This window comes from Lottia gigantea (genome assembly GCF_000327385.1).
Source record: "Lottia gigantea unplaced genomic scaffold LOTGIsca_7, whole genome shotgun sequence".
Classification (NCBI taxonomy): domain Eukaryota; kingdom Metazoa; phylum Mollusca; class Gastropoda; family Lottiidae; genus Lottia; species Lottia gigantea.
Genome location: NW_008710370.1, coordinates 2,479,898 through 2,496,164, shown reverse-complemented (window position 1 = coordinate 2,496,164; position 16,267 = coordinate 2,479,898). Strand labels below are relative to the sequence as shown.

At 34.9% G+C, this 16,267-nt stretch overlaps 3 protein-coding genes across 3 annotated transcripts; 1 reads left to right on the top strand and 2 right to left on the bottom strand.

The window, feature by feature from the left end:
* Positions 1 to 7,130: 7,130 nt before the first annotated feature.
* Positions 7,131 to 9,993, top strand: LOTGIDRAFT_155030 (hypothetical protein; the record flags this gene model as incomplete). Its single annotated transcript, XM_009065540.1, has 4 exons — positions 7,131 to 7,411; positions 7,781 to 7,916; positions 8,335 to 8,488; positions 9,971 to 9,993. 4 exons carry the CDS (start codon positions 7,131 to 7,133, stop codon positions 9,991 to 9,993), a joined length of 594 nt encoding a protein of 197 aa, XP_009063788.1.
* A 1,251-nt stretch (positions 9,994 to 11,244) lies between these two features.
* Positions 11,245 to 11,932, bottom strand: LOTGIDRAFT_155029 (hypothetical protein; the record flags this gene model as incomplete). Its single annotated transcript, XM_009065539.1, has 2 exons — positions 11,245 to 11,555; positions 11,803 to 11,932. The coding sequence occupies 2 exons, from the start codon at positions 11,930 to 11,932 to the stop codon at positions 11,245 to 11,247; spliced, it is 441 nt and encodes a 146-aa protein (XP_009063787.1).
* Positions 11,933 to 13,377: 1,445 nt separating this feature from the next.
* On the bottom strand, positions 13,378 to 15,067 carry LOTGIDRAFT_155028 (hypothetical protein; the record flags this gene model as incomplete). Its single annotated transcript, XM_009065538.1, has 4 exons — positions 13,378 to 13,622; positions 13,975 to 14,088; positions 14,234 to 14,429; positions 14,897 to 15,067. The coding sequence occupies 4 exons, from the start codon at positions 15,065 to 15,067 to the stop codon at positions 13,378 to 13,380; spliced, it is 726 nt and encodes a 241-aa protein (XP_009063786.1).
* Positions 15,068 to 16,267: the final 1,200 nt, after the last annotated feature.

Sequence of the window (16,267 nt, the reverse complement as noted above, 5' to 3'; positions counted from 1 at the left end):
CGTTCGGATTGATTGTTATAGTTACTAAGTTTCGTGGTTTTTCCAAGGGGTTTCATAAATGTTTCAACAGGATTTGCAGCTGGATGTAGTGGTGGAATCTTTTGAAGAGTAATGTTCCTCAAAATCAGACATATCCCAGGAATTAAAAGAAGGTCCATTATCGGATAGTTGAAATTCTGGATTCCTCAAAGAGTCGTATATGTCAGCCAATGCTGGTAACACCCAGGGAAATAAAGTTAATGATACGAGTAGCGTGAAGCGTGTACTGTATTCATGTTTAAATTAAATCAATATATATATTAATAGACTTATGAATGATGTCTAATAACAATCCTTTCCACTCCAAGCCAAGGTCCATAACTCCTGCAGCCCCCTCTTGCCAGCATGCATTTTAAATATTAGATGCAGTGTTGCCAGATTATATTATCATAAAGGATAATACCATAGACACGATCACTAACATGTGTAAACAAACAACATTCAACATTGATGACTCTTGATCATGTTACTACTTTTGATTTAGATGAGGTCTTGATTGGGGTAACAAATTCAGGTTAATCTTTCAATTGGTAATAATAATTTTCCTATTAAACTGAGATTCCGTGCTGTCGCCGATGTATTCTCCATAGTTTCATTCTGAAATTACAAAACAAATAAAAATTGTAAAACCTCATTGTTCCAATACAAAATATTGAGTGGTTCTTCTTTTAAACAAAAAGCCAGGGCACAGTTTAGGGTGGCTCAGTCAGTAGGCCTATTAGTAAGCAAGTTTTGTGAATGATATTCTAAACCAGACCATAGATAAGTATTCTAAATCTGACGTCTACAAACCTCCTGTATTTCTTGTTGTTTTAATCTGTGTGTTGCTTGCATGGCCTCCCACAATTAAACAGCATTCATCTCCATCTCTTTTTTCAAAAAAATCTCAATATTTCTAATAATGATAACTATAAATAATATAGGTCATTGCCAAGGAAATTAGTGAGTTGGGCAGAAGTATGTAGTGTGCATGGAGAGATTTTCAGAATTATGTTTCCGTGATGACCTTTTGCTCATTAACACTTCTGAATATTCATGACTCTGCACTTCTGTCAGAATAGTTACTTCTGGAAAACATCAAGTATCACTAATTATTCCTGCCAAAAAGGGACAAACTCATCCAGTACAAGACATGGCGGCCTACACGAATTCAATGTGAATAAAAGTTAGTGGCGAAGTCCTAATTGTTTTAGCTTTTCAATGGAATAATTAGAACAAAAGAATCTTATAGCCATTGGGTATGTTGAATAAAATCAATGTAAAACCAAACGATGTAACCTGTGTCTAACCGAAAAGCTTTCCATCATTAATACCCCTAAGCACACTTGTCTAAACAAATGTTTCGAACTCATCTTGAAGTGTAGACATGAGAATAAGTTCTACTTGTCTAACTTCAGTAGGGACGCAGGCTGAAAATAGGTCAGTTGTTTGTAGATTGCATAGCTTGAAACTCTGAGTAACAATAACATGTTTTTAAAGTTCTCTTGTTTTCTTTCAGTGATTTTCAATTCATTCCCTGCTGTTGGTATCCTTAAAAAGTTTACGGACTTAACATTTAATGCAGGAATGAAGAAATTAATATTTAGAGAGCATTACAAAGACACCAATTGAAAATTGTTTTTAGTGTGGAGATACGAAATAGCCAAAACTATTCAGTATGTCCAAGCTTTAGAATACAAATGTCGTCTTTAAAAAATGAATATGTCTATGCTACAAAGTACCAATGTCAATGTGCAAAAATACAACATGTATATGTAAACTCCAAAATCCACTGAAATATAACATGAATGCATTTAACACTTTCAAATAGGCATTCTGCATGGGAAATTTTGTATCTAACATTCTCTGTAAGTCACTTTGCATGATGCATTTTGTTTTAGTAAGACTTGCATTGACTAGAAGACTTTCAGTCAGCGAACATAAACCTTTTATGGAATGATGAAGACAGCATTCATTTGCATACGGAAAAATACAGCGGAAACGTATGAAATTTTAAAAATATATGTACGCAATAAATATGTCTTTCCTTAAGGGGAATTTCATTTGTATCGGGGACACCTTTCTATTTGGAACATTCCAATTCGTCGTCCAATGCCTGTGGTTCCTGCAATTCCAAAAGAGTTCAAAGGAAATGACGCAGCTCCTGCAAAAGAATTTGTAACCTACCTACCACCAGACCACAATAACATACTAATATATGCTTTCTCTCCCAACAAGATGGTGGCATTTCAAACTATTAAGATCAAATCAGAGCGCTAAATATTAATTATAATAATTAAGATAGCTTGCCAGGCAAGGTAATATACGCCCACTGGCAAATTTGATTTTGAACATAAATATTTAGCAGTTCAGTAACAATCACTCATATGAAATATTCAACCTTCAGTCATACTATTCTTTTGAACTCTTTAGGGTGATACTGAATAATATTGAGTATAAGTTATTGCCCTAGTTCTTGAAAACGTGTTCAATCTTTAGCTTGTGAAAAGTCTAGAAGACAAATATTCAATCTTCAGCACGGTAATGAATAATAAAACCAAGTTTTGTCAAAATCCGGCAAGAATTATGCCTTCTAGAGTTTTTATGAGCTACGAATTGGACGAGTTTTCAAGAACAAGGGCAAGAACTCATACTAAATATTTTTCGATTTTTCTGATTTTCAATAGGCTTTGTCCTTGGGTGATAACAAACACTCAAGCCAAATTTCGTTAAAATGCATCAAGAATTGTGCCTTCTATAGTGTTTACAAGCTAAAAATTGAATGCGTTTTCAAGAATAAGGGCAGTAACTCATACTCAATATTTTTAGATTCTTCTGATTTTCAATAGGGTTCATCCTTGGGTGATTATGAACACTCACACCAAGTTTGGCCAAAATCAGTCAAGAATAGTCCCTTCTAGGTTGTTTACAAGCTAAAATTTTAACGCGTTTTCAAGAACAAGGGCAGTAACTAATACTAAATATTTTTCAATTTTTCTGATTTTCGATAGGGTTTATCCTTGGGTGATTACAAACACTCACACCAAGTTTCATCAAAATCCATCAAGAATTGTGCCTTCTAGAGTGTTTACAAGCTAAAATTGAACGCGTTTTAAAGAACAAGGGCAATAACTCATACTAAATATTTTTCAATTTTTCTTATTTTCGATAGGGTTTATCCTTGGGCAATTACAAAGACTCATACCAAGTTTCATCAAAATCCGTCATGAATTGCACCTTCTAGAGTGTTTACAAGCGTTCCAAGAACAAGGGCAATAACTCATAGTAAATATTTTTCGATTCGTCTGATTTTTAATGGGGTTTATCCTTGGGTGATTACAAACAACCATACTAAGTTTCCTTCGGTCCATCAACATTTCTTGTGAATACATTATAGTTTTTATCTGATTTTAATGAAACTTCATGTGATAATGTATATTGATGAGATCTTGGCCGAATTCGAATTAGGAAAAACACGTCAAAATTTGTTTGTGAACACAATAGAGACTACATTTTTCAACTGATTTTATGAAAAATGGTGTGATCATTTATACTGATGAGATCTTGGACTAGATCGAACGTGATACTTTTTCAATGAACATTTTTTGAGTTATTGCCCTTGACTTAGGAAAAATGCGTTTTTTAAATGATTTATATTGATGAATGGAATGAAGTTTTGCGTCTTTTTATTTATATTGAGATCTTGGTCAAGTTTGAATTTTCCACGATGTCACTCTTGGCAATTGTTTGCCATTGATATTAGAGCTGTATGATTTAATAATTTGATGTATTTGGGTTATTGATATTGATTTTAAAATTTTGTGGAATTACACAGCATAAATAACTGGCAGTAAATATAGATATCATTGAATTCAAACTAATAAAATTTCTTTAACATTCGTAATTTAATCACTAAAGGCTGTTTTATCATTTCTGACAGCTGCCAGTTGGCGTAAGTTACCTTGCCTGGCAAGCTATCTTGTATTCTAAAGCTTGAACACATTGAATAGTTTTGAAAATGTTATACCTCCATATTTTAAGGGCATAGAAAGGCTGATTACCTCATTGAAAAACTCAATCAGTTGAGATGTTGTTAAAAAATGTTTGGCACCAGAACTAAAATAGAAAAAATTAACACATACTATTACTATAATCAGCAAAAAAATGGGAATGCATACTTGTTGAAGATTTGCTATCCAACGCAGTAGACCTCTAAACAAATTGATCTTTAAAGGGATTTTTCTCCAAATCTTTGAATAATTGTAATTAAAACCTACAACAAGATACACCCACTTACTAACACTTACTAAATAAATTTTAAAACATTTTCGGGATTAATTTTGGTGTAGAAAATATGTAAAAATCTTCAGAAGTACTAAGAAGGAATTGGGCCTTCTAGAGTGTTGCAGGCTAATACTTGAACGCGTTTTAAAGAACAAGAAATGGGGGTGCACATTGTTGTCACCCATGTCTGTCAGTCCGTCTGCTATTGCTCATAAACACTATACAAGGAACAATTCTTGGCTGATTTTGACTAAACTTGGTATGGTTGTTTGTAATCACCCAAGGATGAAAATCAGAAAGATAGAAGGTAATATACGCCCACTGGCAGCTTTGATTTCAAATAAAAATATTTGGCAGTACAGTAACAATTATCTGTATGATATATATTCAACCTTCAGACATACACTTCTTGTTAACTTTTGGAGGCGATACTGAATAATATTACCAAGTTTCATCAAAATCTGTCAAGAATTGAGACTTTTAGAGTGTTTACAGATCTAAACTTGAACGCGTTATTAAGAAGATAGCTTGCCAGGCAAGGTAATATACGCCCACTGGCAGCTTTGATTTTTAATTAAAATATTCAAACTTGAGTCATACACTGAATAATATTGAGTATGAGTTATTGCCCTTGTTCTTGAAAACGTGTTCCATTTCTAGCTCGTGAAATGAAGGCAAATATTCAATCTTCAGCTCGGTACTGAATAATGAAGTTTTCTCAAAATCCGGCAAGAATCGTGCCTGTTAGTGTTTAAGAGCAATTTGAAAGCATTTTCAAGAACGAGGTCATTAACTCCTATAAAACATATTTTCGATTTTTTTGATTTTCCATGGGTGATAATAAACAATTTCACCCATTTTCGTCAAAATCTGTCAAGAATTAAGCCTTCTAGAATGTTAACAAGCTAAATATTGAACGCATTCTCAAGAACCGGGGCAGTAACTCTTATTAAATGTTTTTTGATTTTTCTGATTTTCGATAGGGTTCACACTTGTGTGATAACGAACACTCACACCAAGTTTCGTCAAAATTTGTTAAGAATTGAGCCTTCTACAGTGTTTACGAGCTAAGAATTGAACGAGTTTTCAAGAGCAAGGACAATAACTCGTACTAAATATTTTTCGATTCTTCCGATTTTCAATAGGGTTCATCCTTGGGTGATTACAAACACTCACACCAAGTTATGTCAAAATCCGTCAAAAATTGTGCGTTCTAGAGTGTTTACAAGCTAAAAATTGAACGTGTTTTCAAGAACAAGGGCAATAACTCATACTAAATATTTTCCGATTCTTCTGATTTTCAATAAAGTTCATCCTAGGGTGATTACGAACACTCACACTAAGTTTCGTTAAAATCGTGCCTCCTAGAGTATTACGAGCATAAAATTGAAAGTGTTTTCAAGATCAAGGGCAATAATTCATATGAAATATTTTTCGATTTTATTGATTTTCAATAGGGTTTATTCTTGGGTGATGACAAACCCTCATGCCAAGTTTCATCAAAATCCATCAAGAAACGCATCTTGTAGAGTGTTTACGAGCAATTGTGGACGGACTGACCGACAGACCTATGCACAGACATAGGTATCAGCAATATACCACTTCATGTGGTGATTCCAAAAAGAAAATATAGCTTGCCAGGCAAGGTAAAATACGCCCACTGGCAGCTTTGTTTGAAAATGAACATTGAAGAACAAGGGCAATAACTCATATCATATAATTTTCGATATTTCTGATTTTCAATAGGGTTTATCCTTGGGTAATACACAATTTTACTAAGTTAAATCAAAATCCATCAAGAATTGTGGCCTGTAGAGTATTAACGAGCTAAGAATTGAACTCGTTTTGAAGAACAAGGGCAATAACTCATATTAAATATTTTTTGATCTTTTTTATTTTCAAAAGGGTTTATCCTTGGGTGATAATACACAACTTCACCAAGTTTCTTCAAAATCTAGCGAGAATTGTGGCATATAGAGTGTTTACAAGCTAAAAATTTAATGTGGTTTGAAGAACAAGGGCAATAACTCGTATTAGATATTTTCCGATTTTTCTGATTTTCAATAGGTTTTATCCTTGGGTGATTATAAACAATTTCAGTAAGTTTCGTCAAAATCTGTCAAGAATTGTGCCTTCTAGAGTGTTTACAAGCAAATTGTGGACGGACGGACGGACCGATGGACATGGGTGACGACAATATACGCTTCACATTTTATGTGGGCGTATAAAAACAGGCAGCAATATCCAATCACAGAAGACTTTTTGATGGGATCACCAATACCACTGGTAGTACAGCGATTCATTTGATGTATACTGAACTTGGTGTAAAAAATAATAAAACTTGACATCAAATACCATTCTTTAATACCCAACGTTTTGTCAAAAAAGTTTTGACTTCATCAGGGGAAGAAACAAACTACAAATTAATGGTGGAGGTAAGTTAAGATTAAAATTACAATATGACCTCGTAAGGTTTATGACGTCACAATCTTTGAAATCACATAACAAGAGAAGGGTCAAATCACAAAATGGTGGGAGGCAATTTGATTCTTGATAATATGACATAAGAAGTATGTAATGATGACTTCAGGATTTGCCAAAGAATCTAAACAGGAAAGGAAAAAAGGGGTGGGGGGGGGGGGGAATACACTAATATTAAACAATTTTAAGCCAGCTTAACTTCCAACCGTTCTTCGAGCCTGGTTTTCGTTTTTTCGGGCGAGCGTTCAGACGGATATAAAAATTAAGCCAGCTTTGACATGACCCCAGAAGTTCAGAGGTCAAAATACCATGACGTATGCGCGTGTAATGTTTACTTTTCCCACAAAATGGCGGCGATTCCGATTATATTGATTTATAAACTTCTTCAACTTTCCTTTTTACGACGAAAGAGAACGGCATCTTTTGAAAGAAGACGCCGGAGACGTCCTTTCATGTTACAGCAACAGAGGATGGAGAGGATAAGAAGATTTGGCGAATTTCAACAAAGACTTTTAACCTTTTTCCTATCGATGTCATTATTATTGAATACATGTAATTGTAGTCCGATTATTGACAGAAGATTATGGTCTCGAGATCACCCTGACCAGTGGTGGAAAAATGCCTATAGGTAACTACGTTTAGAATCATAATATTTTGCAACTGTTTTCACTCTCGTTGTAATTCAAATTTGACCGATTATTAGTCAGGGATTTCGATTATCAGCCATGAAAAAAGTTTTTATCAGTAATATCCAAATCCTGAACTCAAGATTGACCAACCAACAATAAATTTCTTATCAAATAAACAAAAATCATTCCAAAAACTGTTAAAAAGAATAGATAGTACATCTATTGTCTCGTACCCGTATGCACTGTCGATTGTGTAAGTTATATCTCAAATCAGGAGGTCAAGAAGCATTTTTGCTTACAATAGACCGAAGAAGAGGTAACAGGTAAACAGGTAAACATACAGTGTTGTATCCGCCTTTTTTTTTCAGAAGTTATGATGACACCCAATTTATTGAAAATTTTCGATTGACCAGATTGACATTTGTTGGCTTGTGCAATTTGTTGAGAGCTGATATTGAAAAGCAGGATACAAATATGAGATCATCAATATCAGTTGAACGAAGGGTGAGTCTATGAATTATTTTCAGTATTAATGATAGGGCAGTTAAGAAGAGTATTGTTCATGCTATGAATGTGGATAAATTTTTACCTTCAGCTTTAAGTTGTTAAACTTTTTTTTGTGGGGACTATGATAGCATTGAGTTGCTCCCTTTCACTTTTTAGTCAGTCTTCTGTGGTTCTTGCTAAGCCTTTTATGATGTCACTAGTATTACACAGCTGTATAGATATTGTTAGGCCCTAGTAGCTTTATCTTGGTGATGTCATAAAATGCTTAGTTTTTATCACATTGCTTAAACCATAGAAATTGAAATGGTGCAAATCAATGCTATCAGTGTCACATGCACATAAATACATTTGAAGTTATATATGCCAGGTGTCAGAGAGTAATAGTGGATAATAAAAAGAATATGTTTCTTTTCAGATTGGTGTATTGTTATGGGTCCTTGGAACAAATGCAGATTATAGAACTGTTGCTGCATTATTTGGTATGGGTCGTTCTACAGTATGTTGCATTGTACAAGAGGTTGTCAAAGCGTTGGTTAAAAGGAAATCATCCTTTATTGTTTTTCCTCAAGGTACTGAACTAGATAGAGTGGTCGATGGTTACAAGTCAAAGTGGGGATTCCCAAATGCTGGGGGTGCAATAGATGGTAGCCACATCCCTATTCTGTGTCCGCTGAACAAGAATACAGACTATCACAACAGAAAAGGGTGGTATTCTGTCGTGATTCAGGCGGTTGTGAATGACCGCTATGAATTCACAGACATTAATGTTGGATGGTCAGGAAGCGTGCATGATGCACGGGTGTTTGCAAATTCTGGTATTTTTCAAAAAGGTGAACATTTATTTCGTAAGCATGTAAGAATTGGTGAAAATAGTATACCAGTTGTTTTGTTGGGTGATCCAGCCTATCCATTGTCCAATTTCTTGATGAAGTCTTATCTCGATAATGGCCATCTAACAGCAGACCAGAAATATTTCAATTTCAAATTAAGTAGCAAGTAGCGCCTGAAAGCGCATTGGCGCATTTTGCAAAAACGTTTGGACTTGAATATCGACATAGTACCGGATGTGATCACTGCCTGTGTAATCCTCAACAACATTTTATTCGTCTGGGGTGGCTTGAGGAGGTTAATCGAGCTAATCTGGCCCTTCCACAACCTCGGATCAGAAATAATAACCAAGCCCTTCAGGCCAACATAGTTGGTGATGGTAATCAAATAAGGGATATTATCAAAGATCGAAACTTGGTGTGAGTGTTTGTAACCACCCAAGGATAAACCCTATCGAAAATCAGAAAAATTGAAAGATAATTAGTATTAGTTATTGCCCTTGTTCTTGAAACGCTTGTAAACACTCTAGAAGGTGCAATTCGTGACAGATTTTGATGAAACTTGGTTTGAGTGTTCGTTATCGCCCAAGGATAAACCCTATCGAAAATCAGAAAAATTGAAAAATATTTAGTTTTAGTTACTGCCCTTGTTCTTGAAAACGCATTCAATTTTTAGTTCGTAAACACTCTAGAAGGCACAATTCTTGACGGATTTTGACGAAACTTGGCATGAGTGTTGGTTATCACCCATGGATAAACCGTACTGAAAAACAGAAAAATTGAAAAATATTAAGTATGAGTTATTGCCCTTGTTCTTGAAAACACGTTTAAATTTTAGCTTGTAAACACTCTAGAAGGGACAATTCTTCACAGATTTTAATGAAATTTGGCTTGAGTGTTGGTTATCACCCAAGGATGAACCCTATTGAAAATCAGAAGAATCTAAAAATATTGAGTATGAGTTATTGCCCTTATTCTTGAAAACGTGTTCAATTTTTAGTTTGTAAACACTCTAGAAGGCACAATTCTTGACGGATTTTAACAAAATTTGGCTTGAGTGTTAGCTATCACCAATGGATAAAGCCTATTGAAAATGAGAAAAATCAAAAGAATTTTCAATTTGTAGCTCATAAAAACTCTAGAAGGCAGGATTCTTACCGAATTTTGACAAAACTTGGTTCTATTATTCATTACCGCGCTGAAGATTGAATATTTGTCTTCTAGAGTTTTCACGAGCTAAAGATTGAGTACGTTTTCAAGAACTAGGGCAATAAATCATACTCAATATTATTCAGTATCGCCCTAAAGAGTTCAAAAGAAGTGTATGACTGAAGGTTGAATATTTCATACTGGTGATTGTTACTGTACTGATAAATATTTATGTTAAAAATCAAAGCTGCCAGTGGGTGTATATTACCTTGCCTGGCAAGCTATCTTTCACATTAAAAAAAAACATGCTATCCCTTTAAGCAACGAACGATGGACCCACTACAGTAATGGGCAAGGTGCCAAATTGAAGGATCTGCCAAAGGCCAATGTATTTATTATCACTTTTAGGAATGCTAACTCTTTGTTATTGTAATGAAATAAGTAAGTTATATTGTTTATTTAATTTGTTGCATTTAAATTTGAATTTTGTTATAATGAAATAAGTAAAATGTGCCATTTCTTCTCATTAAAATTAATGAAATTGATCTTTATTCAAAGTACAGTTAAAAATAAGATTTGCTGCCACAAAATCAATTTATTCAAAAAAAAACAGTCATTAATACCAGTACCTTATTCAAAAACAATAACAATATAGATCAGAGGGAGAAGGGGGGTATTGTCACCCGAGAGGGGGCAAAATCTGAGTTAACTTTTTTAGAGGCATTTTTCCTCAGGAATCCGAATCTGGGAGGTAAAGTGCCGGGTCAGGGGGCGTTTTTGAGTTATTCAAGGTCAAAGGTCACGAAAGGTCAAAAAACGTTAAAGATTGAGAATTTAACTACAAAATGTGTACAAATTCATTGATATCAACTAGAAATTGGCGAAAGCCCATTAGTGTGAATCGGCACTATCTATAAGTCCCAATTCTTTGAGGCAATCCAGGTCAAAGGTCACTAAAGGTCAAAACAGGTCAAAATGGAAAGACGGATCTCATTGATCATGTCAATACGCAATATCAAGTAGTTGTTAAAACTCCTATCGAAATAAATCATTTACAAGTACATGTACATGCATGAAACAAATTTAACTAACAATTTGAGAATCTCTGAATCACAGTAGGCCTAATTCGTCTAAAATGCCGTCAGCGAAGTGTTCAATCGATAATCCTTCAGGTTCATCGTCAATCACGTCGTCGAACAGTTCTTCGTCAACAGTTTCTCCACTAGGTCCGATAACACATTTGGATATGGTGTCTTCACCCATTTAATCATTAAATCGTTCGTTCAACCATTATTTGACGTAGAGATATAATAGGCTGATCAGACAGCCGCCACATTCTAGCAATATAGTTAGCACACTGTATATGCAGTAGGCCTACTAAGGACGTCAGACACGGGGGGAGAAAACATAGGTAGACTATCTTTCTCTATCTGAGATTTCAGGGTATTCACTTTACTGAGTACAGTGTTCAGTTTCTTCTGATTTTGATCATAATTTTTCTGAAGTTCTGCCTGGCAACTACTCAATGCTGTTTGTCGATATTCGTTGATTTTCTTCAACGAATCCTCGGCTATATTCTTCACTGTTTTCAATTCTTCTAAATTACGTTTCAGACTGTCTTTCTGATCTTTGTAATTTTCTAAAATGACGTCTTTAGAGTCTTTGATATTAAGAAAAGAATGGTTTTGGTGTTGACCAAGAAGGCATGTCGAACACAAAATGGTGTTACAGTCTTCACAGAAACATTTCAGCTCCTCCTTAGGATGTTTGGAGCAGTAATCTGTATCTCCTGTTCTGTTTGTTGAACTGGTTGATGGAGCAGATAGATAAAAATTTGTTGAAAACTTCCTCACCCCGCCATCAAGAATTTGCTGATTTTGTTACACATTTGATGGTGTTGCAGCTACCTGCCAAATTGGAACTAGCCAGGTCTTCCAGACACTTCCTACAAAATGTATGATGACAATCCAATAATTTAGGTTCCTGGAATGGTCCAAGACATACAGCACATTCAAACTCTTCTACATTCCCATCCATTTTGATTTTGAATGCTGAACAATTCAATAATCTTTATGGTACGTTATTATATAATCGAATCTCTTATGTCATGTTTTTATCAACCCGAAAACTGAACAACGTAATAAATATAATCCGCAGACCAGTTAACAATCCACCATAGTTTCCCTTGACAACTAAAAAACACCCTGTTTGTAGTTTAAAGTTTAAAGATCTCCAATCCTATGGTAATAGTAATATAAAGTGTCTCCAGCATTTCTAGATTTATACCTCCAATTTTAGTTAAAGGGACAGATGTGCCATTTTAGAGGGTTGATTTTAGTCTTGAAAATATGTAAATAGTCTTCAGAAGTACTAGAAATGTACGAAAATTGCATTTTTCCTTCAAAAATACCTTGTGAGTTTTACTCACTTAATCTAAATATGTCTTTTCTATATATCACAGAGTATAATCTTAAAATGACGAGTCATCATTTTGGCATTCAAACGCAGAGTTGAATTGGACACACACGGAATTGAAGGCGCATCTGTCCCTTTAATGAAGTAAAATTTGTAGAATTTCAAAATATTCGAGAGGTAGACTAATAAATCATGCCAATGACGTTAGTTTCTTAAAATTATAAAAAAACACCGAGAGTTGCCTTGTATTTCTAGATTTAGTGGATCATTCTCCTGAAAATGTTTTGAAACTTTGAATTTGTTGTCATAAATTTCGATTTAAGCTGATCAAAAGATAAATAATAAGGCTGTAATTGAATCCTACTATTTTGTATTTGAACATGTAATTATTTGATCAGGTAAGACTAGAATCGTATTAGCTAAATAGATGGTGTTCTAAATAAAAGCATATTGTTATTTTAATTTATAGTAATGTTCACAATGTCAAGCTATTAGGCCTACAAATTTCATCTTCACAATATCAAGCTATTACAAACTACATCTTCACAATGTCAAGCTAATACAAACTACATCTTCACAATGTCAAGCTATTAAAAACTTCATCTTCACAATATCAAGCTATTACAAACTACATCTTCACAATGTCAAGCTATTACAAACTACATCTTCACAATGTCAAGCTATTACAAACTTCATCTTCACAATGTCATGACCTTTCGTGACCTTTGACCAGGATTACCTCAAAGAATTGGGACTTATAGATAGTGCCGATTCACACTAATGGGCTTTTGTCAATTTCTAGTTGATATCAATGAATTTTGTACACATTTTTTGGTTAAATACTCAATTTTTAACGTTTTTTGCGTTATTTGACCTTTCGTGACCTTTGACCTTGAATAACTCAAAAACGCCCCCTGACCTGGCACTTTACCTCCCAGATTCAGATTCCTGAGGAAAAATGCCTCTAGAAAAGTTAGCTCAGATTTTGCCCCCTCTCGGGTGACAATACTCCCCCTTCTACCTCTGGTCTTATATGACTAGACATAACTCTATTCAAAGAATAAAAATTAAAATAAGATTTGCTGCCAATGACCCATCAATAATTCCATAATGCGATACTCATGCTCCCTCTCCTCCTTCCTCTGTTTAGCTTCCCTCTCTTCTCTTCTGTGTTCTGCCTCATCTTCGAGATTCGTCCTTTTTTCTTCTAATGTCATCATTTTCTCTTCCTGTTGCCGCTGAAAATCTAACATTTTCTCCATCATATAATCTGCCATTACCTGAAATTTGTTTGCTCTAGAACGCTTCTTGCCTACAAAAGTAGAAAATATATATAATTACATGTGTACAACTCATTCTTTACCAATATCAATTCTGTTTTAGAGAAGTTAAATAACAGGATATAATTACTGTATAAAAAAACTAGCAAGTTTGTTATTAAAGTAATTGTTATCCATATAACATATCTGTATGACATCAAAATGTGTAGGTATTTGTCATGAAAAAATCACAGCATCAGTATGGTGGTTGCTCCAGATTTTAAAAGCACAGCTCCCTCATGCCAATTGCACAGGCAAAAATTAAACAGCCAAAACGTGAGAATTCAAACCCAGGTTATTTGCTCTCTAACAAAGGGAAACCATACAAATGACATGTGTACTTACCCCTACTATGTTCTATTTTCTTTGGGGTAGAAGATGCTGCAGGATGTACAAAGGAATCTTCATCTCCATTGTCAATGTCAACATTATTATCATCTTCAGATAAGTTCTGATAATCTAAACAAAAAACATATAATTCTGTCAAGAATTGAGCATTCTAATAAAGTTTTTACAACGGCCGACTTATCAACATGTCATGGGTGACACCAATTTTCTCTAAACATTTTATGCGGATGTTAAAAATGATATACATGTACAATACCTGAATTTACACTGGTATCAACTATTACCGGTGGGGTAATGGCTGGACGTGTCCCCAAAACTTCATCCATTACATCATAGAATTGTGAAGTTTTATTATCATTGCCACTTTTATTGTTGTGGTCTTTGACTTTTTTGTAAGTAAATTTCTTCATTCTGATTTGCCAGGCATCGCCAGATTTCTGATAACCTTGTTCCTGAAAACAAATTACATCACATTACATTTACCACATCACAATTGTTGAGGAAGAATGCAAGGGCAGGTAAGTAAGTGAACAAACATACTAATTACAAAAAAATACAAGTCATCTTTCTTGGAGACAAATTTCTGTTGTTTATATCTGAGATACAATACTTGCCAAGTGAGCTTAGAGACAAAAATTCAACCACAATGTTAATAGAATTTCAATTTCCAATTAGGCTATTTATGGTTCGAATGGGAACATCAGACTAAAAATTCTTTCTGTTTCATTTTCATTTCCATAAAAATTCCAACCCATTTTCATCCGTGTCTATGCCAGAGCTCAGTACAGTGCTTCGAAAAACAATAGAGGTTGGGGAGGGGGGTTGCATATAAAATTGATCAAATTGATAGAAAGGAACGAACTGCCTATGGGACTACCATTCTGAATTAAATACGTGTACCACAGGTACAATAACTTACCTCCATCTTTGATGACACTGTGTCCCATACCTTCTTTTTCCTGGTGACTGCATCCAGCTGCCGCTGAATCCCGACAGCCCCCCAAATGCGTATCAAACATTTGGTTTCAAGCGCCCCCCCAATTAACCCCCTATTTTCTTTGGCTCGTTCATTTTCATTTTCTTGCTCCATGGCTAAAGTTGTTGTTTGTTGACAAATACAAATAGGTAATGGCGGGAATCGGGGACAGGACTGCGCAATCGTGGGAAATGTTATATCCGGCTTTGTTAGCCAGGAGCGTTCAGACGGCAAAACTAAGCCAGCTTAACTTTACAAGCCAGGTTTCAAGCCACCTCCGAAGTAGTGCAAGTTAAGGCAGCTTAACTTCAATCGGTCGCGTTCAGACAACAACAAAAAACAGGCTCGAAGAACAGTTGGAAGTTAAGCTGGCTAGTCTGAACGCAGTATAAGGTAAGGTTGGTTTATTTTTTAAATTTTATTACGTCACTAACACTTCCGGAATCAGATGAGATTTTAAAGCCCACTAGCAAAAATGCAACCTCCTTAGTGTATTAATAAAATTGTAACGCATTTATAACCTATATTTTTAATACACCATTCTGAAAACTTTTATCAGTCACTATATTTTTGTTATATTAGTTCCTGAATGTCTTAGATTTCGGGGAAGGGAGGGTTTGATTCTCCCAAATGTACAGGCCTAGGGTGGAGCAGACGCTTTATTTAGAAATTAGGATTAAGGATCTTGATATTGGGTTTTCTTCTGTTCTTATTCTGATCTGAAATAAGAAAAAATAACTCGCCCGATGGGCGAGAAGTATAGTATCTGTTATGTACTGATTGTTTTTAGTTTACTATGAACAATATTATCATTTAAGTTCTTATTTTTTGAATATGCAACTATCATTTTCTGCTTATAGACATAGGGGAATTTCTCTTGAAGGCTCTTATAGTGGGCATGAACTATCTCGCTTGCTGGTTGTATTAAACGGGACAACAAAGGGTGCTATGCCTACATTATGATGAATATTTAGTCCTATAGGTCTTGCTGTATTCAATGTCTCAATCCAATGGGCCTCCCTAGATTGACGGAATTTGGTAGTTTCATCTTCGGGCAAGTCAATTTCTATACGCTCAATTGGGATTAGGGTGAGATCGTCTATTGAATGGTCCTCGAGGTTGAAATGATTAGAAACAGGCTTGTCTTTCTTTAATTTGATGTCTGACCTATGAGCATTAAAGCGAGTTCGTAAATTATTCTTAGTTTCTCCTACATATTGTTTGGGGCATTTCTTGCATGAAATTAAATATATTACATTCGAATGTTCACATGTTAGATGTTCCTGGATCGGGTACCTTTTATTCGTAGAGTTG